The sequence below is a fragment of the Elaeis guineensis genome, chromosome 1 (genome assembly GCF_000442705.2).
Source record: "Elaeis guineensis isolate ETL-2024a chromosome 1, EG11, whole genome shotgun sequence".
Taxonomy (NCBI): Eukaryota; Viridiplantae; Streptophyta; class Magnoliopsida; order Arecales; family Arecaceae; genus Elaeis; species Elaeis guineensis.
Window position 1 is genome coordinate 161437666 of NC_025993.2, and position 25327 is coordinate 161462992.

At 36.1% G+C, this 25327-nt stretch overlaps 1 protein-coding gene across 6 annotated transcripts; it reads left to right on the top strand.

Annotated features, from left to right (window-relative positions):
* The first annotated feature begins 5 nt into the window (after window positions 1-5).
* Window positions 6-23835, top strand: LOC105039430 (uncharacterized). 6 transcript variants are annotated; one of them, XR_830909.4, is made up of 9 exons: window positions 9-581; window positions 744-867; window positions 16432-16561; window positions 17229-17265; window positions 17376-17613; window positions 19527-19648; window positions 19729-19822; window positions 22977-22993; window positions 23227-23835. XR_830909.4 is itself a non-coding variant. In XM_073246233.1 (7 exons), the coding sequence occupies exons 1-6, from the start codon at window positions 351-353 to the stop codon at window positions 19619-19621; spliced, it is 813 nt and encodes a 270-aa protein (XP_073102334.1). In that variant the 5' UTR covers window positions 6-350; the 3' UTR covers window positions 19622-19648; window positions 23227-23835. The 6 variants fall into 6 exon arrangements, 2 of the variants coding, with proteins under 2 accessions (XP_073102334.1, XP_010913866.1); XR_012135554.1 differs by lacking the exon at window positions 22977-22993 and having other exon boundaries at window positions 6-581; window positions 19569-19648; XR_012135556.1 differs by lacking the exon at window positions 22977-22993 and having other exon boundaries at window positions 7-581; window positions 763-867.
* Window positions 23836-25327: the final 1492 nt, after the last annotated feature.

A 25327-nucleotide genomic window follows, 5' to 3' on the forward strand; every position in this document is an offset into this window, starting at 1 on the left:
CTCCCCTACCCTCACCGTTTCTTCCGTCGGTGGACGTCAGCTCTCTCTCTCTTTCTCTCTCCTGAGGCCTTCTCAACATATTCCATTTGAGAGCTTCTCAATCAATACGAAAACCCTTTCCGCCTCTGACAACAACATCCCTTATCCCTCCTTCCACCTCGATAAAGTTCCATTTTAGGACAAAACTCCTTTCCTTTTATGACAAAGAGATTCGTCCTAGGGTTTAATTGGCTTATTACGATATCAGCTGATTCCCCTCCACCTTTATTCCCAATCTTTGCTCGATCCATTCTTCTTGCGAGAACATCCTTCTTAGTTCTTGAATCAAGGTCTTTTCTGGGTTGTATTCCATGGCCCATCACCCCGGCCCGCCGCCAGGGTCGGGATCGGGCTCCAGCTCCGGGCTCCACTTCTTGAATTCTCCCTTCGGCGACACCACCTTCACGAAGGTCTTCGTCGGGGGCTTGGCATGGGAGACGCAGAGCGAGACGCTGCGCCGCCACTTCGAGCAGTTCGGCGAGATCCTCGAGGCCGTCGTCATCTCCGACAAGAACACGGGGAGGTCGAAGGGCTACGGTTTCGTGAGTGTTTCTTTTCTTCATGTTTCTTGTTTTTTTGTTGCTCGATGCTTTTTCTTAAAAAGTTGACGTCTTGACTCATAAAGTGATAAAAAGATTTGATTTTTACGACTTTGTGAGATGGTTGAATCTTCCTTGGGGTGATGATTTATGTGGAGGGTTTAGGTGACTTTCCGTGATCCAGAATCTGCAAGAAGGGCGTGTGTGGACCCGAGCCCTGTCATAGACGGGAGACGGGCGAATTGTAATTTGGCTTCGCTAGGGCGACCTCGGCCGGCTCCACCTTATGGTAGGTCTTTCCACATTGTTGTTGGATTGTGGGTGTTATTACTGATATAGCCATATCAAGATGTTTTAATTGCCACCTCTTGTTCATCACATTCTATCAGCAATGACAAGAATATGATCGCAAAGTTTTCTCAGTCTTTTCTCATTTAATTCTTGGAACTTTGTCGGGATATGGTAATTGTCATCAAGTTTGTGATCTCTTTGCCTTTAATGTGATCGGGTGTTCAGTTGAGTCATCGACTTAAGGGTTAATTTTGTAAGAACCTTTTTTTCTTGTTCTGCATACCATGATAGATTCTGCAAATTCGAGCTAACAAACAAATAATAAATTTGGGCTTGTCCACTGCTGAAGCATATTTAAGTGTTGATCTGGATTTTTTTTAAGCTTCATTGTGTTTGCTTCCCTGTAAGCGGCAATGCTGCACTTGCATTCTTCTGCTTAGGCTAAGTTATATTTTAGTACGAAAACCTTGTATTTGATACTGAAAAAAAAAATGCGATGAAGTTGCTCTCTGTTATTTCCCACTAATTGTTGTGGGAATGCTTAATGCCAGCACACTGCAGCTTCAGATTTATAGATTTACACGAATCCAATACAGCTGTGTTGCACTGTGTGGTCCCTTCCAGCCTCCGACACACTCTATCCACAGATGCTGCTTTTTAGGACCAGAAACATCATAGCCTCTTTACAATTCATTGGGCAATGGAAAGTGCCAGAGTCCTAACCCTAGCAACCAGAGGGCAGGGCATCATTATGGCATCATTATGAACTAGTACATAATTAACTTATTTGAGAGATTCTGTTAATTGGATAGCGACTAGTTCATATGTAAATCAAACACATGGGAACATGGAAGTTGAATGGAAACATTGAAGCCTATTGAAGTGTTAAATATTAGTTGAACCAAAAGAATAGTTATGCTACATGAAATATAACTACATTAGGAGGCATAGGGTGTTGAAGATGCAATGTCCATTATGCTAATCAATTTGTGTTTGTTATGTCTGTTATGTTACATGAAAATTATAAACCATCTCTACTCTATGGATACAAAGTTGAATAGCGAAGACATGGGAACATTATCATAGATGAAGGATGTACTGTGGACAAACCATTTGAAATAGTTGGATCTGTTTGATATCAGACAATAGATGTTTCCAAATCTCAATAAGGAACATGTTTTATATTTAGATAGAAAGATGGAAAATGAGAAAGAAAGGGAGGGTGGGGGGCGCGCACAGAACTAAGAAGACTTATAGGGAGATATTGTGAAGTGAAATTTATAAATTTTCCTTTTAGATGATGACTTAATTAGGAACCCAAATACTAGAGTTGGATCTAGATATCTGAATGCAAGAATATGACATAGGTTGTACATTATTTATATATTATTTTTATCTTTTAACAGTGAACCTAATAAACATAAAAGACATATTTTCATCCAAAATTTGGTAGATAAAATATCTCTTTAAATATTTTGGCATATAAAAAAATAGTAACCTAAAGATTTGATCAGAAAATTTTTTCCTTGTATCATTGTTTTTGTTCCCTCCATACTATTGTATAAATAATATGAATCAAATCAAGATATTAAAAGAGGGAAGGTTATTAGGATATATGAGGCATATCAAGTTCTCAAGTTTGAATTGATTCTTGTATTTGCAAGCATAGATACACATACGTGCTAGTACATGGACATGTATATCTCACTTGGGGGTTAAAGAGTGGAAATTGTTTTGTTTATACATTTTCTATCTGAATACCAGTATTGGGATTTTCATATTAAAAACATAATTATATTGTGAACTTATTTAGAATGGCAATATATATAAATTTAGTGCTTGTGATCAATTGAATTTTAAGTAGTTGTATAGTCATAATTATGTATTAGCCATTCACTTTTAATGGGAGCTCTAGTTGAATTTACATTTCCGAAGATAATCTCAAGATATCAATAATGTTAATAAATTCTTTATTAGAAAACATAACATTGTTAATATTAAGTTATTGAAAGAAATTGTATCCAGATAGGAATTTCACAAGATATTATATCTTTGAAGCAAAAGGAGATTCTGATTAATCACTTGTGCTTGATTTGGTTAGTTATGGATGTTATTTCCATTACAGATGGTTTAATGAGATTCGCCGTAACTTGTAAGGAGGTATCAGCCTTGTTGGAACATGAATTTATCTTAGTAGTTATCGAAAGAGACTGTATTCAGATAGGAATTTAACAAGGTACAAGGCTTATGTCAAACTATGATGTTGGTCTCCCTCTCTCTGTTTCTCTTTCTCGCTCTCATTGGCACGCTCATGAGATTTGCCAAATGGTTCTTTGCAAACTAAGGTGTGATTTCTTTCTTAGAGCTATTTATATCATGGAAGTCTCACATGAAAAAATGATGGGTAGATTTCATATTTGAGCAATGGGAGAGCTACACATTAGATGTGTTACCTTTTCGTGTGAGATTTCCATATCAAAGATAGATCTAGAGAAATAGACAACTAGGCTACCGAGAATTGTGGTGAATCCCTAGAGAGACAGGTGTCATGAAGAAATTGAAGGTTGGAACTAATTGCACTAGGGAAATTGTGCCTTAATTATATCGGAGAGAACTTTATTTTTTGCGGGGGGTTGGGGGGGAGGGGGCATGTGTTATGGATAGGGCTGGAGGTGGGCTTCGGCCTGCTTGAGGCCCATCAGGCCAGGCCGGCATCAAGTTGGGCTTTGGTCCAGTCTAAGAATGTTCAAGTTGAACTTGGTTCTAGAATGAAGGCCCAATTAAATTTTAGGCTGAGTTCAGATTAACGCTTGGCTTGGCTTGATCCCCAACCTGATTCTAAGCCTGCGGCCTGACCCAACACTAAGCTTGAGTCATGGAACTACAAAGAGGGGTTTGGAGGCAGGGAATCACCATGGTTTAAAAGAAAGGAAGAATTACATGTTATTTTGAGTAGGTTTAATAAGCGGCCATCCTTGTGAGAAAGATTAGGGAAGTAGGAACCCATTGCGGAGACTAGTGGCCATGAGTGGAGTCCATAGTATTCTGCGAACAAGAACCGATAAATGGAATATGTAGAATACTTTTAGGATTCATAACTATCTCGTTTTAATACATTCACTTACATACATATATTACATGCATGTGTGCGTGATTTTTCCTAGAGGAAATATAAATTGTAAAGAGAACTATGTTGATCAAATTTGCAATCGGAGGAAATATCCTTAAGCTTGTATTTCTAGATCTAAAACATGAAAAACAAGGAAGTCTTGGAACTTATATTAAACTCCATTTATCATGATTTTTTATTTAAATTAATTAAAATACAATATCAAATAAACTCAACAAGAATCTAAAAATGCCTATATTAAGCTCCACTTAAATTTAATCTAAATTCACTCACTCCAGATAGTTATCACTGCTCGCATAATAAAATAAGTAAAATACATGTTATCAATTGATATGGATATTTGATTGAACATTTTATTTTGATCAGACAAACAGTGAAATTGTCAGATCATGGCCATATTCCTCTTTATAATGGTCTTTCTTGCAGGATAATGGCTGTTTTCAAACATCAGTATTTAAGTGTATAACATAAGGTGAGCCTCCTAAGCTATTATAATGGCCATTATTATAGTTATCGAAACTGCTACTTGTCATGCCTTGGACTCTGCCCTCATGCTCTATCATTGGGTTTTTGGTATCTCATGGAAGAAATTAACATTAATGCCTCACATGGTTGTGTACCCACAAAAATATGGGGTTGGCTTTATCAATTATAACAATAACAATAACCCGAACCATACTACCTTGTCCAAAAAATTTGGGGTTGTCTTTATCAATTCTCATTTGCCAAGCCTTCCTATTAAGGACACCTTTAAATCCGTCTTGTTAACGATTAATGGATCATTAAACAATTTGTACATGATCTTGTTCCCCACCTCTTCAACTGTCTTGAAGACACTCCTTGTAAATTGTCAACTGTTGGGCTTTCTTTGCTAGTTGATTCTTTGACAAGTGGTTGTTCAATAAACAAGTTGTCAACCATGCGACAATATATGCTTGAATTGTTAGCCTGATGATCTTCTGTGATGATGCTATTTCTTTTAAGCTGTAAAGATAGTGTACGCTAGTTCTAATCCATACTACAAAAGCCTTATTGATGTTTGACACAGATCTTATTTCAAGAGGGCCAAAAAAACTCATCAACTCATAAATATCTCCTTGTTGGTAAATCTGTGTATCAACATGGTTGGATCTATTATGTTGTTGGGTCTAATTGCAGTGGCATCTATAATAATGTCAAAGAAAAATCAGAAAAGATACTTCAATAGATGAATCTTGTTGGTTTGACACCAAAATTGTGTGAACTGAACGATATCCTCAGAAAATGGTCTGCAATAATGTGGATCTGATTTGGATTAAAATCTTAGTGGAAAACAGAGAGAAATTCATTGATGGCATCCATGACAAGGGAAAAGCCTGAAGGTCAAGACTCATTTACCCAAAGCACATGGTTGTAAAAAGGAAAACCTGGAGTATTCATCATATCTTCTCAAACTTCATTATGCTTCCCAAAGAGACTAAAACAACAAAACATAAACTTACTGTTCTAGGTAATTTATATATACTTGAACAGTTGAACTTATCTAATCTTAATTTTGTTAGGTTTAAAACAAGTCTTTATGTTTTAGTTATGTTTTAGCCTTCAAATTTTTTAGGGAAAAATATGCTAGGTGATCGTATCCATGACCTAGGTTGTATCTGTGATCTGCAAGTGAGAACAATGAGGAAGAAGGACGGATGGGAAGGAGATTGGGACCAATAATTCAATTTATTTTGCATGCTTTCTTCACCATTGCATAGACATGATCTAATAGTGTAAACTGATACCAAGATTCTCCATGTTCAATCCATTAAACTATACCGATTGTTTGTGTGGTAGAATGGTGGTCCATCAAAACTTCAGGATTATGATTGAAGGTATCTAACGCAGCCCAAAGGCCACATTTTGATAGAAAAGAGATAGAAGATGCATGAAATAAAAAAAAAGCAAAAGAAAAAAAAAAACTCTCTTCTGAAGTTTTAATTTAATATCAAAGAAAATAGACTGATTACAATGTTGGCTAAAGGAGCCGTAGTTATAGGGAAAAGGTCCTAACCTAATAGCAAAAAGAATCTGAAACAAAATAGGAAAAAGAGTAAGATAATGATTAAGACTTTCAATTCGTCTAGGATTCTTTTGAGCTTCCATTGATCTATCAAACAATAGAATCTGGCCCTAAAAGTGGCTGTAACGGCAAAGTACTCGGGCTCATAGAGCACAAAAAGAACTTTTCAAATTGGGATCATAATAGCGATTTTGATATTGGATGAGAGAGTTGTGTTAGATGTATATCTTAGAAGTCAATTGGTGGCTGACACATTGTTCATTCTATGACACAAATTTGTACTTTAAACTATTGACTTAATCAATAAAGGGCAAGTTTTTTTTTCCATTCAAGTGTTATGTGTCTTTGAATCATTCTTGGAATTGATGTTATGATATATATTCTCAACTGTTGAGAATTAGAGGCATGTATAGTCGATTCCTAAATTACTCCCGATCATAGGATAGTCATGGAGACGGTGATCAATCCAGATAGACCGACACACGGTTCGTTTCTTTCGGAGTAGATGAGTCTCTAGTCTACGGTGTAGAGACACTGAACAGAAGTACGGATAGTTGTTAGAGAACAACTAGTACTGAGCATGACCATACGAGAGATCACATGGATTTCTATCCAATCGTCAGTGACCATCTCGATACTGTAGTTGTGTGATTGGTTCTTTAACCTGCGATCTCACAGTTGCTCACAGTAAGACTGCTGTAGTTTAACTACACATAAGCATTAACTCAATCATGAATTTTTGTAGTGGATGTTGTCTTCAGTTGATTGAGCTGTGCGAGCAAGGTATGCATCTAGATGGGATCAATCAATCTTGATAGAGAGTAGTCCTATGAGATTTAAGAAGTTGAGTCCATAAGTCTATGGCCATAGCTGTGTGATTAATAGAAAAAAATTTTTATTTGGAATCACTATTGGATTTGAGCTGATCGGATCTATCATATGACCGATGATAAGGTTTGATAATTTATCCATGATCTGCCATGTAGTCGGGACTCACGATAGAAGAACTGTATCATATATTAACTACACCTAAAGGTTCTATTACGGTTTTGCTGGGTTATCACTACATATTGTTAGATGTCAATATATGATGATATGTTTAGATCTGAAATTGATTTTTGAAAAATTTAAATTTTTTATATTTATGATATATGATTGCATGCATGTTCTGAAAGTATTTCGAGAACAAAAAACTTACTTTTTATGCAATGAATTTAGATCTGAAAATTATTTTTATAATCTAAAATTAGTGTATGCATGAATCATTGGGTATGGATAGTTTTGTATTAGGTTATGTAATTGGATTGTATCTTAGGTTATGATTAAATCATATTCGATCGAAATCGATGCAGCTATTGATTAAATCAAGTCAAGTGTTGATTTTGGTTATATCAATTGAGCTAATGATTCTACAAGTGTTGTAGATTAAAGTCGATCAAACTCCATATGTAGAATCAAGTCAACCTAAGGACCTAATTCAGTTTTATGGCTCAAACCCGATTCACTTAAGCTGACTAGCTGAAACCAATAAATCATTTGGTATCTAAGGCAAGTCTTGATCGGTGATTTTTAATTGGGAGACTACTCATCTAGACAATTTTGCCTATGGCGAGTTAATAGTGTACCCTTCCATCGAACTCGCTTATCTGACCAATTGAATAATTGGGTTCATTAGTTGCTAAGGCGCTTTAATTTAGCCCATATCAGTTAGATCGATCATGTGATAACTGATTAAATGAGATCTGACCTAAACCTCCCTAATCAATATTAAGTCTTATGGTTTTCCACCATTGTAGAAGTGCGGGTGTGATACTGATGTTGACTGTTCTTGGTTGGTTACAGTGGTTCAGTTGCATTGGGAACACACAACTACTCTACTAGTAAAGAGTTGCTTCAGGATAAAGATGGGGTTGGACCCAATATGTATTATCCGAGAGACTCAATGACGGCTTCATACTTGTTTGTGAATGGTGGGTCTGGCTTAACTAAGAAATGGGACAATATATGTTATCTGAGCTCACATGACTTAGAGATCAAGTCGCTGCAATGTACTTAGAGAAGCATCTAGGCAAAGAGTTGCCTACGCATCGGTATGCATGTCACCAATAACTGTTAGGTAAGGTGCATGGCATCGGTGGGACCGCAGGATCCACTAGAAATCTTGCATTGGTTGCGTCGAATTTTCGCTTTCCATCCGAGGAGTGTCAGAATCCAAAAAAATAATGGGAGTCTATTTACATCTAAAAATTTCTAGAGCAAATATGAATTTAAGTACAAATATCTAATTAGAATCCCTACTCTCGTAGATAAACAATGTCGGCCTCTAACCCACTAGCCCGCATCTTTGAAACCAACCGTTTGACTGGCATAAATTTTAAGGACTGGCTCAGAAATCTCAAGATCGTTTTGACATCCAAGAAGATTAGGTATGTACTCGATCAGGATGTCCCAGCCTTATCAGCCCATCCTACAGTAGAGCAAAAAGCTACTCTGGATAAGTAAACGTTTGATGACCTTAAGATAAAGTGCTATATATTGGCTTTCATATCAAACTAGTTGCAGAGCCAGTATAAACATATGCCCACTGTCCGTGCTATGATCACTCATCTGCAAGAGTTGTACCGTGAATAGAGTCAGACCGCGCGTTTCGAATTGTCCAAGCCTTTGTTCAATATGAAGATGCGCGAGGGGCAGTCAGTCCACGATCATTGTATGACAATGATCAAGAACCTTGAGAAGCTCGGGTTTACTATGTAGAGGGAGTTAAAAAGGTGGATTTGATCCTTCAATCCCTGACTAGTTCGTTTGGATAGTTTATCGTAAATTATCATATGAACAAATTGGACTGCAACTTACTCGAATTGGTTAATATGTTGGTCATTGAGGAGGGTACGTTGAAAAGTTCAGAGAGTTCTATTCTTGCTGTTGAGAAGGCACCTTCCAAGAGAAAGTCTCGAGAGAAAAAAAATAAGCCTGTGAAGAAGCAGAAGAAAAAGAGCAAACCTAAGAAGGACACTCCGAAGAAAGCTGTGGAGAAGAAAAAATATTTTCATTGCAACTCCGACGACTATTGGAGGAGAAACTGTCCTTTTTACTTAGAGAACCTGAAGATGAAAAAGGGTGAACAATCTTCTGAAGGTATGCTCATAATAGAATCTAGCCTCACGATTTCTTCTACTTCTAGTTGAATATTGGACTCTGGTTCTAGTGCTCATATATGTACTTCAATGCAGGGTCTAATAGAAAGTAGGAGGTTGAGGCAAAGTGGCATGATCCTTCGGATCGACAATGGAGCAAAAGTTGTTGCAGAAGTCGTTGGAACCTATCCTCTTCGATTACTATCAGATTTTAGATTAGATTTAAAAGTCTGTTATTTTGTTTCTGTAGCTAGTCAAAATTTAATTTCGATTTTTATACTAACACATGATGGATTTATTTTTCAATTTAATAAAGATTATTATTCTATTTATTTATAAAATAAATTGGTTGCATCTGGTCTTTTGATTGACAATCTTTATCACTTGCTTGTTGATGCTTATGTGAATCTAAATGAGCAAGTAGTGAGTGTCGTAGGCCAAAAGAGACTCAGAAATGAGTTTAACCATAAGTACTTGTGGCACCATAGGCTTGGCCATATAGGAGAGAATAGGATAAACAGATTGGAAAAGGATAGGATCCTAGACTTGATTAAATCTGAGTTAATTCCGGCCTGTGAATCATGCTTTCGAGAAAAAATGATTAGGTTATCCTTTGTGGGACAAAGGATAAGGGCCACTGAGTTACTAGCCCTGACACACACCGACGTATGTGGCCCATTTGATGTGCAGACCAAGGATAGTTATAGCTACTTTATTACTTTATTGATGATCTGTCATGGTACGGATATATGTTTTTTATGAAACACAAGTCTGGAGTTTTTGAAAGGTTCAAAAAATTCAGGCATGAGGTCGAGAAGTAAATAGGTAAATTCATCAAAATCCTTCAATTTGAGCGAGAAGAGGAATACCTAAGTGCTAAATTTCTAAAATATCTTAAGAAGAACAGCATAGTCTCTCAATGGATTTTTTTAGACACACCTCAACTCAATAGAATATCCGAAAAGAGAAATAGGATCCTATTAGATATGGTCCAATCCATGATTAGCTTCATTGATTTATCCATATTTTTTTGGGAACACGCTTTACCGCGATGCATATTTTAAATAGGATTTTTTCTAAATCCATTCCTACCACATTATATGAGATATAGCATGGTAAGAAGCCGAGTCTGAGTTACCTTAAGACTTGGAGATGTCCAGCCTATGTCAAAAGATAGAAAACTGACAAGTTAAAGGATAGATGTATTGTAGCTCAGTTTATAGGATGTCTCGAAGAATCTATGAGGTACTACTTTTACTTTTCATATGATCACAATGTGATTATGAGTTACAATGCCACGTTTCTAAAAAAATAGTTTGTCCAAGATGATGGTAGTGGAAGATTAGTTGAGCTCGACGAGAATGTTTCTGAAGTGCAGCGAGCTATAGGTCCTCAGAAACCTATCCATGATGAGCCAGTAGTTAATGTTCTACCTTCACCTCGTAGATCAGATAGAATCTCCCATCTTCCTGAAAAATACATGGGTATGCTGAAAGAGGATATAGAGGAAGCATTCCTTGTGGGAGATAGAGGTCATGGTGATGATCCTAGTACTTTTGACGAGGCAATGTCTGATATCGATTCTGAAAAATGATTAGATGTAATGAAGTCAGAAATTGATTCAATGTACTCGATCAGGTATGGATCTTAGTAGATCCACCTGAGAAAATTATTTTCATTCGGTGTAAATGGATCTACAAAAGAAAAATAGGTACCGATGGTAAGGTAGAGATCTATAAAGCAAGGCTGGTGGCGAAGGATTATAGTCAGCGTGAAGGCATTGACTATCATGATACTTTTTTACTTGTAGCGATGCTGAAATCCATCCGCACATTACTTGCTGTTGCAACTTACTATAATTATGAAATCTGATAGATGGATGTGAAAATTATTTTTCTGAATAGATATCTTGAGGAAGATATCTATATGGAGGAGCCTTTGAGTTTCACATTCGGTGATAGTGATCATCGAGTTTGCAAGTTGCAAAAGTCCATCTATGGATTAAAGCAGACTTCTCAGAGTTGGAATCTTCATTTCGATGATGCGATCAAATTATTTGGTTTCATCAAAAATGAAGAAAAATCTTATGTTTATAAAAGAATCAGTGGGAGCGCGCTTGTCTTCCTCGTACTGTACATGGATGATATCCTCCTCATTGAAAATGATATTCTCATGTTGACCTCGATCAAAGCTTGGTTGTTCAAGGAATTCTTCATGAAAGATTTAGGAGAAGCGTCCTATATTCCTGGGATAAAGGTCTATAGAGATAGATCTAGAAGGATGCTTGGTTTGTCACAAAAGCTGTACATAGAGAAAGTGCTGAAGCGGTTCAGCATGAAAAACTCCAAAAAAAATTTGCTACCCCTTAGGTATGGTATTCGACTCTCTAAGATGATGTGTCCTACCACTTCTGAGGAGGTCGAGCGCATGAGTAGGATCCCTTATACTTCAACGATAGGGAGTCTCATGTACATCATGCTATGTACTTGATCTGATATTGTCCTTACTGTGAGTTTCACAAGCAGGAATCAGTCGAATCCAGACAAGGAGTATTGGATAGCTGTGAAGAACATTCTTAAGTACTTACGAATGACTAAGAATTTGTTTTTGATCTTTGGAAGAACATCTAAATTTTGAATTGAGGGTTATACAGATTCGGACTTCATGTCAGATCCTGACGAAAGAAAATCTATATCGGGATATGTGTTCGTTTGCAATGGTAGTGCAGTCAGCTGGAAGTGTTTCAAATAGAGCATCATCGCAGATTCGACCATAGAGGCTGAGTATGTCGCCGTGTCAAATGCTGCAAAAGAAGGTTTTTGATTCAAAAAATTTATCGCGAAACTTGGGCAATGACATCGAATGCCATGCCACTGTACTGCGACAACAATGGAGCCATAGCACTTGTTAAGGAGCCTCGATCTCATCAAAAGTCAAACTACATTGAATGGCGGTTTCGTATCATACTTGACTATCTCGAGAAGCAATATGTCGAGGTACGAAAAATAGATTTCATGGATAACATGACAGATCCACTGACAAAGTGGTTGACCCAACCCAAAATGGAAGCTCATCTTGAGAAGATAGGGCTTAGATTAATGGCCAACTGGTTTTAGTCCAAGTGGAAGATTGTTAGATATATGTCTTAGAAGTCAATTGTTGGCTGACACATTGTTCATTCTATAACACAAATTTGTACTTTAAATTATTGACTTAATCAATAAAGGATAAATTTTTTTTTCATTCAAGTGTTGTGTCCTTGAATCGTCTTTGGAATTGATGTTATGATACATATTCTCAACTGTTGAGAATTAGAGGCATGTATAATCGATTTCTAAATTACTTCCGATCATAGGATGGTCATGAGGACAGTGATCGATCCAAATAAACAGCGCATGATTCACTTCCTTCGAGGTAGATGAGTCTCTAGTTTATGATGTAGAGACATTAAGTGAAAGTGCGAATAGTTGTTAGTAAACAATTAGTACTGAACGTGACCATACGAGAGATCATATGGATTTTTATCCAATCGTCAGTGATCATCTCAATGCTGTAGTTGTGTAACTGGTCTTTTGACCTGCGATGTCATAATTGCTCACAGTAAGACTGCTGTAGTTTAACTGCACATAAGCATTGACTCAATCATTAGTTTTTGTGATGGATGTTGGCTTCAGTTGATTTCAGTTGATTGAGCTGTGCGAGCAAGGTGTGCATCTAAATGGTATCTACTAACTTTGATGGAGAGGAGTAGTCCTATGAGATTTGAGAAGTTGTCCTCAAGTCTATGGTCATAGCAGTGTAATTACTGAAAGAGTTTTCATTTGGAATCACTATTAGATTTGAGCTGATCGGATCTATCATATGACTGATGATGAGGTTTGATGATTTATCCATGATCTGTCATTTAGTCGGGACTCACGATAGAGGGACTGTATCATACATTAACTACATCTATAGGTTCTATTTCAGTTCTGCTGGATTGTCACTATATATTACTAAATATCACTAGTGGATTGTGAGAGCTCAATAGAATTATTTTGGATCAATGATCCTTATCGAGTTAAAGTAAATTGTTCCGATCCACTGAAAGAGTTTCAGTGATACCTATGATAGAGATGATGGTATGTCTCACTATCGGACAGAATTGAACCTATAAGGTCACACATAAAGGAAAAGATCTGGATTGGTTTAAATTGGGCTTGTAAAGCACCAATTAGTATGGATTTAGAGAAATCCTATTGGGTTCATGTTAAACTTGTTAGCATCTGGGTGAACTCAATTTTTTTTGTAGTTGGTTTGCTTATATGATAAGTATTAGCCAATTCCTACACTTGATTTGAACCTAATTGAATTTGATTCAATGGCTTCCAATGGTTGGATGTTTAATTTATAGTTTGGATTAAATCAAGAAAGAGTTTCTTGATTTTATTCATCTTGATTTGATCAAGAACTTTTAAAGTGAATTTATGAAATCATATAGGCTGATTTGAGAGCTTTTAATTGGGTCTCATATGATGGGATGCCTAGCACTAGGTGTGGGCGTAGGTCAATAATGGGTGGCGCCCCATTTATTTGGTCTCAGTGGTTTATGGCTAGGACTTCTAATATGATTAGGAGGAGGGATCCTAATTTGACTAGGACACCCCTATGTTGTCTATTTAAAGGATCCTAGTCCTACCTCTTATTATATCACTCATCTCCTCATCCTTGCCACCACCCTTATTGTGCCCAACGCCTCTCCTCTTTCTTTCTCTAGCCCACGTCCTCTCTCTCTAGGAGTCCCTCTTGAAGCTAGAAGAGAAGTGGGCGGCATCCATTTCTTGGTGTCAAGGGTTTGCGCCAAGTTGTTGCTGATTTCATCTTTTTCCTCTCAAGTTTGTTGGGAGTTAGTTATAACCACTTCTTGTTTGTTGTTCTTCTTGATTAGTTGGGGGATCAAGAAAGATTCTTGATTTCTTCAAAAATCAAGAAAGAAAGATCAAAAGGGTTCAAGGGTTGATCCCTATTCAGGCTTGGTTCAAGCCTATTCAGGCTTTCAGTTCAAGCAAGCAGGATTAAGAGAAAATAATTGAGGTCGGTCCTGTAGATATCCATAGAGGCAGGACGCTTATGCTGCTGATTCAGAATCTGATCAACCTCAAATCCAAGGATTGAATGGGATTCAACCCCAGTTACGAGTTTGAGGCAAAAGAGAAAGCGATTCAAGTATGTGAATTGGTTACAGGCTTTTCTTTATTCATCTTAAAATCAGTTTATGTTAATTTCGGCATATGAACTAGATCCATAGGTGCTTTTATATGATGAATGCATGCTTAGATTAAAAGTATTTAATTTGATTTTTCTACTGCGTTTTGGATTTAGAAAAATTTTGAAATCCACATGTACCAGCACCTGTAGAAAATCCAACATTATGCCTGTTCTAGCATAGCAGGATCAAAATCGACAGGATCAAGTGCAATCAGCTTGATTTCCGACGCTTTCAGATCCGGTCCATCGAATCAAGGTATTGATCGGCTAAGACGTCAGTGTCAATGTCAAATGATTTATGGTTGCTGAGAATCTTTGGCTTTGAATCAATGATGGGATCCCATGCTGATCCACTTGTGGTTGTTTGACTATTAAATCTTCGTCTTCTAGACATCTCACTTAAACTATAAGGTAGCTTTCTGGTTGCAGAATATATTTTGGAAGGGGTACCCTTTTGTTGTTGTAGGCATAGACCTATTCTGTGGAATAAAACTTTTTTGGCATTTGGCTAGATGGATAAGTGTAGGGAATAAGGGACATTTAATGCATGTTAGATTTCATGATAGTTTGAATTTTATCACGAAGACCAAATTACCCTTCCTTTTTTTTTTTTTTTGAGTGTTTAGGGATTTGATAAGGGCAAAAGATTAAGTAGGAGGCCATAAGCTTCCCCTCTTCCATGGTACAAGTCTATTCCACTAAAATGGTGGAGTAGAGTTATGTCTTGTGAGCTCACTTATACTCCCATGCAGTATAAGGTCCTATTTCTCCATCCCATTTTGGTATTTTGCAGGATTCTCCACCCCCAACCCAAAACAACACACACTTTTTTTTTAATTCAGGGTTGGGAAAAGGAGGATTACCCCTCACTTTTCTCCATCCAAACACACTCGAACAGACATCTAGTCATTCATCTGATCTTTGACCACAAAGATATTGGATGGTTCTCTATCATCTCTGAACAATTTTTTCACAGAGGACTCTTTACTCATCAATACTACAAATTCCATGATATTGTTGCGCCATCTAATCTAGTTTCCATCCATCTGGTTGCAACAATCATTCATGCATTGTCATGACTTGTCCTACCATTGAAGCCTCTCATGTTGCTGCTCTAATACCCTATCAGTGTAAGAATTTTTTTTGGTGGTGGTTAACATTTGAAATTTATCTCATATTTCTAAAATCTGTTAAAATGTGAAAACTAAAGTTATTTTTTCTCAGAAAAATCTGTATGAGGAATAGCATCCATGCTTCATAGGTGATTGTGTTCATAACTTGAGGCAAATCCTGAAGCCGAAGAGAAGGAGAAAAGGATGGGGACAAAGTAGAGAAGGCACAAAAAGTGATGATTTTGTTATTCAATTAAAGATATCAATACTCTTCACCTTTGATAAATCTATACAAGACAAACAATTCTGAAGAACATACTGATTCACATCCAAGCCTTTCTTGATAGAAGATAACCAATGACTTCCTATGCTGTAAAATTCAGAGTATCATGAAGTCTTTATGTAGAAAATAAGCATTTTATTTTTTTTTTTAAAAAAAGAATGTCGAGATTAAACAAAATTTAATCTATAGATGGCATCGTTAATAATTTATTTTTGAATGGCATAGTAAAGATCTGGTGCTCTGTATAGCATTCCAATTCTAAAAGAGGGGAAAGTTTTATCTTTTGGTAGTTGGGAAAGAAATGTTAGTGAAAAGAAAAGAAAAATATTATTGTGAGATTTATTCCTCCAAAATATGGAACAATATCTTCTCCACAAAATAGTGCTTAATTAAAAATTCTTGTAGTTGTGGAATATAATTTTCACCTGTTTTACTCACAAAAACTAAGATTTATTAGCATTTCATCAGCTTTTGCCGTGGCAACTGAAGGATGTGTAAAAAAATTAGATCAGATTCATGTTATATGTGTCCTTCGCTTTTCATGAGTCTCCTTTTCTGTGATCTTGTGATATGATTTTTGTTTCTTCTGTTCTGACTTCTCATATGTAGCACACCTAAGGCCATCGGGCCCTTACTTTGGAGGAGTTCCAGTTCCCCGGGGGCCTTACATAGGAAGTTCTGCTTATCACCAAGCATTTCCATACAACTACCAACAAGCTATTTCATATCCACCATATGCGTAAGTTGACCTATGGAATCTTGCTTTGCTTAAAGATTATGTTCAAAATATAAATTCTTCTTATATATTTATATTTGGATTTGAACATTCAATTCAGCTTATCATCCACAAACCTTAGCATGCTTCCTCCATAAGCTTATCTTTCCGAGCTATTTGGGGTGAAGGCTTGATGGTATGGTTATTGTGATAACATGCTAAATTTAGAATGTTGTTACCAAAAACTACAAAATCCAGATAACCGAATATCAACAGATGATAGAGTCCTATGAACTTACATTCTAACGCGTTGGTAGTGGATGAGCTTGACATCTGAAATAAGTTTTGAAGCTTGTGTAAGTAGAAAGCCTAGACTGTTAAACTTTACATGAGTCAGTGACAGGCTGGGTGTCAAGTTTAAGGTTAGATAAAAAATGATGACCATGGACTGAAGCAAGTTCTGACAATTAATTTATTGGAGGCATAGTGAAACTTCACTCTCATGCATATAATGATAATTTAATAGAAAATAGATTAATTAAGTTATTTATTAGTGTCCTTCTCTTTTCAAGAAGTCTATTCTTTATACATGGTTGGACTGCATACGTATTCTGAAAATTCATGTGTTGATGTCAATAGGAATACTACTGCTAAAAAATTTCTCAAAAGGAATTACTGGTTCCTCATGCAGGTATACAACATATGCACCTGAGTACATCTATCCACAGGTTGAGAATGCTAATTTCAAGTTGTCGGCTTGTTATTCTTGTGGAATATAAAGTTTGCAAGTTTGTCTTCTACTCTGTTTAACTTGATTGCAATCTTATTATTTTTGCAGAATGTTTATAATCCATACACAGGACATCAATATTTTCAAGTATATGGTGTTCCTGGAGCAGTAAACACAGCAGTTGGCCAATATGGGCAACTTGGCCAACCTGTTTCTGGTGGACATGGTTATACAGCAGTTCAGGGCTACACTATGCCCAGTCACCATCTATTGCAAATCAGTGGGCCAAATGTCAATGGAGGAACAACCGCACCTTTACCTGCAATTCAGGCACCATATCCTGCAGGTAAGTTTTCAGAACGGGAATTCTAGATTTGGTTCACTTTTGCAGCTGGTAATCTATATAACCAATGTTAAGACTTAAGAGTGTAAAGGAGCAAAGGTACCAGCTGTCTTGATAACATGAATATGTACATTCATGTATGCACATTTAAAATTGCATCTGAAGTGTACAAAAGAGAGAAGGTATGGGTGTAAAAGCAGAGATGATGATCATTAAGTAATTACCAGCGGGATTTGGCCTATGATTATGCGACTATCAAAAGCTAAATCCTTGGTTTATGCAGATCAGACTGAATCCTTACTTCCATGAAGAGAATCTCTCTCTCCTTCCTCCCTCTCCCCCCTGCTTTTGACAATTTCACCAAGAGCAAGCACTGTAGATTACCATTTGCTTCACCTGCTCTTCATTGGATATGCTCATGGTGTCTTCAATCAATTCTCCATTACTTTAATTATTTTTAGTGCAATTCCAGATCTACTTTCACAGTTCCTTTCTATCGAAGTGGTGTTGGCAAAGGTCTAATCAAAGGCTTCATGGGGAGGGTTCAGAAAGGATCTGATCGTAGATAGAGACTGAAACCAGTGCGTGGGAATAGTGGCAGATGTAGCCAAGTGGATCATTTGATTTAGGACATACCTATTTGACATTTTTTTTTTTTTTTTAGTCCAGTCGCGAAATCTGCGTCTACGCTGTCCAGCAAACTCAAAGGCAGCTCAGAAAAGTCAGCTTGAATCTTAATCTTGATGTTTCCTCTTCTATCGTCTCCCTTCTTCATTTCACTCTAAATCATAGAGACAATGGGTGAAACTCAGGCAAGATGGACTCCAAAGAGCCAGACCCAGTCTTAAGAGCTGTGTCTCCATCATATATACAGCATCTTTATATATTTTGTATGTAAGTCTCATATTGCTTTGACCTTAACATTCTTACCTACTACAATAAATAGTTTAGGTCCATGCAGTATTGGTGGCCATACTGTTGTATAAAAATTTCCCTTCAATCATAAATGATGCATGTATGGAACCCTCTCAGCCAATAAATCATAAAATCTATAGAGCGTAACATTTGTGCACTAAGTTTTAAATGCGTGAACCCAAGACATTAATTTGTGGTTCTAGACTGATGCTTGAATCGTGGGATTCAAGTGCCTAATTTTGTTATTCAATGCTCAGTTATTTCATGATTTAATATTTAAATTATTAGCTTGAGTTTCTTTTTGTGGTTGGCTATCAACCTAAAGTCAATGTCTTAGGTTATTTTATCTGCTGTGGGGACCAGTGTTATTGATGTTACTAAGGAGTCAGTATGTAATGAGGTGTAGGAGTTGAACCAATCGAGAACAAAATAGAGCTAATTGCGATGCGTGTTTGTAACAATAATTTGAAAATAGCAAGCTCTTGGCAAGGAATGTTTCTCAATTCTTATTGAAGAGTCTAAAAAGAGGAACGGAAGACCTATATGTACTTGTGGAGTTGTGGGCAAGGATTAAAAAAGCTTGCCATAACACAGAAGGTAACCCTTAACAGGAAATATTGGTGACCAAGGACTTACAAAGGGCACCTTAAATGATGGGATCTTGCACTCCTTTTGTAATTTACAGAGCTTTATATTCCTTTATGGTATCAGTGGGTGAACTTGTATTTGTCCAGGCTGGTCCTGGTATTTAGTTATCTTGAGCTGTATATATTTTATGCTTTCTTGTAGTGCTGCTGCATGATATTTGCTTATATTTAACTAAAGCTAGCCCAGTGCTCCATATATTTTGACCATTATTTTTATTTTTGATTAAAAATGACCCAGCTCTTTTCATTTTAAACAAGGAAGAGACAACAAAATTAATAATGATGCATATTGGGCTGGCATTTTTCATCGCATTTTCTTTTTGAAAACAATTATGATTTAGCTGAACTTTTTAGGAATAGTGGCACCAGTTCCAGCTCAACCACAATTCATGGCAGGGCATTCACCACAGTTCATGCAGGGCAATTGTTCAGACCAAACAGCAGGTTAAGGAGTATCTGAATGATGACATCTCAAGGTATACTCTTCATTTGAACTGTTACCTATGTTTTCTTGATGTCCATATGACCTGATTGCAGATCAATTTCTGTCTATCAGATATCCTTTAGATTGCAGGATCAAGAACAGCAGTACTGCTACTTGAGCGGCATGCTTTTCTTGCCTTGCAAGCATTCATCTTTGCAGTCTAGAGGTTGGTTTGATTCTTTCATATAATTTGTGCCTGAAGATATAGGTTTATGCTTCATTGGCTTATTGACTTATGAAAATCATATAACACAAACTATTCTTGTTTCAGAAAATTCCTTTACCATCCTTCTTTTCTTGTAAGACATAATAAATGCAAAGTTAGCACGAGGATGAAATTTATTTGGTGAGGAATCATTTTCAAACACTAAACAACTTGTACTTCATATGTTTGGGCAATCAGGCAGTTCTACTGCCATGTAATCAAATTGAAACTATGATCCTTTTAGAAAATGACACTGACAGTAGATTCCATAAGAGATGTGCTGTCTTTTGGCGGAATTATTTTCTTGATAACCTTACAGTCATGAATGAAAAGACAATTAGGGAGGAGGGAAAAGAATGAACAGGACAACAGTCAGCAAGTACAACAAGCAAGAATCACTAGTTTGACTGAATCAATGGTTGAAAATGGAATTCTGGAGAAAATTTAATTAAGAATATTGATTTGATTATCTAGAAGAAACAGCCTTTCCTGTTTCCTTTGCACCTTTTTTTACACTTTTTTTTTTCTTTTTTTTTCTTGAGCCACAAAGCTACTTGTCAGAAAACTAAACAATACAAAGTTACATATATTATCCTTCTTGGTTTCAGCTTAAACCAATTGCAAGAGATCAAAAATAGTTTCATCTGTCCAAACAGAGTTGTCAATTGTACCAACCCCATTTTGGTAAGTTTTCTTAAAGATTGAGTTTTTAGAATATAAAGTTGCAATCTCAGCCTGACACTGGGTCAACAAGCTTATAATATCCCCCGTAGTAGTTCAAGCTCACATGTCTAAAGGCGGAACTTAAGGTATTCAATCAAACATTTAGCATATAATTTCCATTCAGATCCTCTTAGTAATGCATAGCTTGACAAAGTGCTCCCTTGGTAACAACTAATTAGGTGGACCGGAATTCTATATTTGCAATCCAGTCAGCTATGCTCAGCTATGACGTCCACTCTCATCTTCCAAGACAGTTTCATATCTAAACCCTTAACTTCTTTTGCTCTCTTAGTTCCCTCTCGGCAACAAAACCAGCAGCTTAATTGATTACTTACAAAACTTGGCTTGACTACCCCATAAATAGATTTCAATTTAAGTGGACTTCCTATAAAATTCTTATGAATGACAATAATAAAAATGACCAAACAGAATAAGCTGAAGAAGTTTTGCTTGAGTTGGCGGCTTACCCTCTGGTCACACTGGTAATCAGTGAGCTCAAAAAAGTTAAATGGGACCTTAGTGACAGTAAAGAAAAGAAAATTGATTAAGACAACATCAGGACCCAGGATGTTATCATACTATATATGGTATAATGATATAGTACATAGTACTATAACAAGCACAATGATGCTACTATGATGAAATATAATAAGATCAGTATATGTTCTGCAGTATATAATATGCAACAGTTCATTGTATAACATTGTTAAGAGTTTAGTATAGTTACTTCTATAATGTTTTACCATTATCTATATATGTATATATATTGTAATATCAGATAATTTTTTAGTATTCTAATGTTCCAGTATATATAGTGAATATGTAATCGGGTATTACATAACCTTTACTGGATAGTTGCATACACCATCCAGTGTATATTTATAACATACTATAATAGTATTAAAATATACTATATCATACTATATTGGTATGTATAACATTTATATTACAATAAATGAATTTATATAACAATACATTTTTAAATCACATATTGTATTATGGCCTACAAACCATGATATTATGTCATACATTACACTATATATGGTATACAGTAAATGATGTAATATTGTTACCAGTAAATAGAGATTATTCTTCCTTTTTTGGGTAAAAACCCAAAGGAGAATGCTTTCATTTTCCAGATGAAATATAATGACAGCAACTGAACAAGTGGATTATTGAAAATAAAAAATGAAAGGAAAAAAAAGTCTTCCTGTTTGGGAACCCTCAAAAAAAGTCTAAGGTAATATTATGTATCATGTGGCACATTGCTATTACGCTACTGTGGTATGCTATGCTATATTGTACCACACAATACCATGTGTTATTATATTGCATATGATAAACTATACTATTACAACATTTTATTGAATGATATTCTATAGTGATATAGTGCAATATTATGCTATTAGAGTGTCACATCATACTTGGCAAATGAGGATCCATAAAGCCGATTGCAAATAGTTGGGGAAAGGGCTAGATAGTTATAGCTATGGTTGTGGTTAAAGTTATAGTGTCATATCGTACTACTATGTTGGTATAATGCAAGACTTACATTGCATAAGCATGATCTTTGCAGATTATTTGGATCACTGGTCCTAGTTGGAACCTTAATGATCCTGTCCTTTCTAAATGTTTGTGTACACATGCATGCGCACAAGTGTTTGATGCAGATTTGATAAATGGCATGTTTTAGGTGCTTAGATTTCCTTTAACTAACTTGCATAGCATTGTTGAATTAGTAGATCGGTTAACTTGGTACAAGGGTTTCAATTTTATATTCAACTTTACATTACATTTTCCTGTTCATTATTATCTTCTATTTTCAAAATTTCATACCTAATTTAATTAAGTAATGCCTGTTTTTGTGATCTTTTATTATTTTGAAATATCTAATGTTGATTTTGTTTAATTACATATGTAATCTTGTATTCATGGTATATGATCTTTCAGTATTAAAGGAACTGAGATTTTATTTATTATTGTGGTTCTTTTATTAAGTATATATTAGAGAATCCATTAATTTTTTTTTCAAAATTTTAATGTTTGAATTTTTAGTATTGGTCCCTTCTCCTCCATTGATTGAAGTCGTGGCTCTGCCACTGTCTGTATGTTGACTGAATGCAATAATCTAGGGCCTTTAATGGATTCTTCTTGCATCATCTATCTAATACTCTGTCATAGGTAAAATGTGTTTTCTATCTGCCTTTTAGTACTTGAATCTATTGTTCATTTAGTTACTGTTTTCTTATTAATGCTATTTTAAACTCTATTCCCTCCTGTTATCTCTAAACACATCTATTATGCGTATCTTGTATGACTATTGTGTATCCAGATTCCAGAACTTGTGCGCCTAGCATGTATACCCTATAATATAATACTTTTACTGTTTCAGGCAATCTGGACCATTAGGTACTGCTTGTACATCTGTTATCCTCATCTAAAAGGCTTGCTTGCACTATCATCTTGAAACAATGATGGCCGGAAACCGTCTTAACTTCCATTTAAATGATCAATAATACACCTTGTTTGATCTTGACTTCCGATGAAAGTTTGCTTGCACTGTCATCAGTGGTATCATCTTGTATTTATGTGCTGCTTCGTAATGCTGTTAACTAGATGACTCTGGTTATCCAATGTTGCAGGATGTCTGTAGTCATGGTCACCAGAGATACCACAGTTGCCATTGAGTCCCTCCAGCGGATGGAGCTGAAAAGCCCAAGAGTTTGAATGCTCTTGCATTGCTGCTGTCGTGTCTGTAAATCCCCATGCCCTGCCAGAGCTTGTCATGAGTGGTGGAGTCTGGACTGATGGATGCCAGAATTGGATTCTGGCAACCTACATAGGGAGATGCTGTAAGTCAAACCATACATCCAAAAAGATTCTTTTGAACGCCAGAGCACTAATCTGGTTATATGGTCTTTATTTGTGGTTCCTGGGATTGATCGGTCACATTGCATATAACTGTTGTCATGTAGACAAAGATAAATGATGTCAGTGGGGCTGGTCATTGTGTAGCTAGCCTTAAGAAAGTGATGCAGCGTTCGTTTGGTTTTTCCTAATAATCTGTTTCTGGGCATCCATTAGGGACTGGTTGCTTATATTTTTTCACATCTGAAAGGATGTCTTTCCTCTTGCCATTTGGGTGGTGTCAAGGGAATCTTTCGTGGAAACATGTTACTATGGAATGCCATCATATTTTTTGCATTAGTTGGAAATATTATATAAAAAGCTGCTGGAATTGTGTTCTTATATATTTGCCGTATGGTGGCAACGTCTTGTATCAGTACTTTGCAAATAGACAGGTTACTCTTTGCAGGTGGAGAGAAAGGGATGACCAGTGAACAATTCATTGAATTGAATATAGTGTATTCAGGAAATTTAAATGATGCTTTCTGTACGAAGCTCTAAGATGTGGGTTTTGATTCAAGTCGATGTGGTTCTTTTTAGTTGATTATTTTATTATTTCACATTGTGCCTGTTATGTTTTAGAACTGGTTTATCAGTTTTTAAGTCAGCGGAACTTGTCCAGATAAATCATTCATTTTTAAGTTATACAGGTTGGAGAATATACATGGAACAGGTAGATGTTTATGAATCAGCCAGACTTCTTCAGATGAATCATTACCTTTTCAAGTTATGCAATTTGGAGAGCTGGGCATTGGTTCAGAGTATCTCGCCAGGTGAGCCAAGGAAAACAAAGGTCTTGCCTAAATTTGGACTGCTTGTTTTGATCTGTTGCTTACATCCTGGTTAAAGAGACCTGAGGAAGTATTGGTTGCTTTTGCTGACATGAGAGGGTGAATTATGATAATTGTAGTGACCCATCCCAAAACCATCACTTGGTTCAGCCATGCGACGTAGCTGCATAACCCCTAGGCAGGACCATTAGGGGATGCAAGGGTTACATATCTCCGTAGTATTGGAGATTTGTAAGAAAGTATTAATGATCATATCAATCCAATAAAATAGTACCATCACTAACAAATAATAAAAGAAATCCAACTACATAGTTTAATTAATCATCAAGTATTAAAGATATGCTAATTACCCCTTTGCTCTACTACAATCCCCAAACCATCCAATATGAAACATCCTATGGCTTTGAAAATAACAAAATGGTGAGAGTTAACAGCTTAGGAAGAATCTTTCCTCACACGTATCAACAAAAATAATTTTAAAGGTAGAAATTAGCAAATAATTAAGATCAAATAAATGTTTTTTATCATGAAATCACATTCCAACTATGTTATAATTACTGTCCAGACAAACTGGTGCACAAAATTACATCATATGTTATCAAATAATCATTCTCTTGAAAAATGATACATCATATATTATCACTAATTCTTTTATGCTATAACGGTTTCAAATGACTTATTTGCCATTTTCTAATAAACCTAATTTGGAAGCGGTAATAATTTTTCTTTCAGCTTGGGGCAACCTTAGTCATGTTTTCTGTCCGTAATAGGGTAATTGATAGTGTAATATAGCTTAGAATCATTCATCCCAACATCTCACTTTTACATATCAAATATTTTATTTACGGTTTTTGACTAGCCATAATTATGTTTTTTGCCCATGGCAAGGCAATTGGCGGTAATATGATTAGTTCAAAGCATCACATCCAATAATTCAGTTATGCAAGTCTCAATCATGTTAATTTTATGCATCCACTATATGTATAAAATAGAGTAAAATTATCATTTCCTTAGCACAATTAATTTATTTACCTTTTATAATATG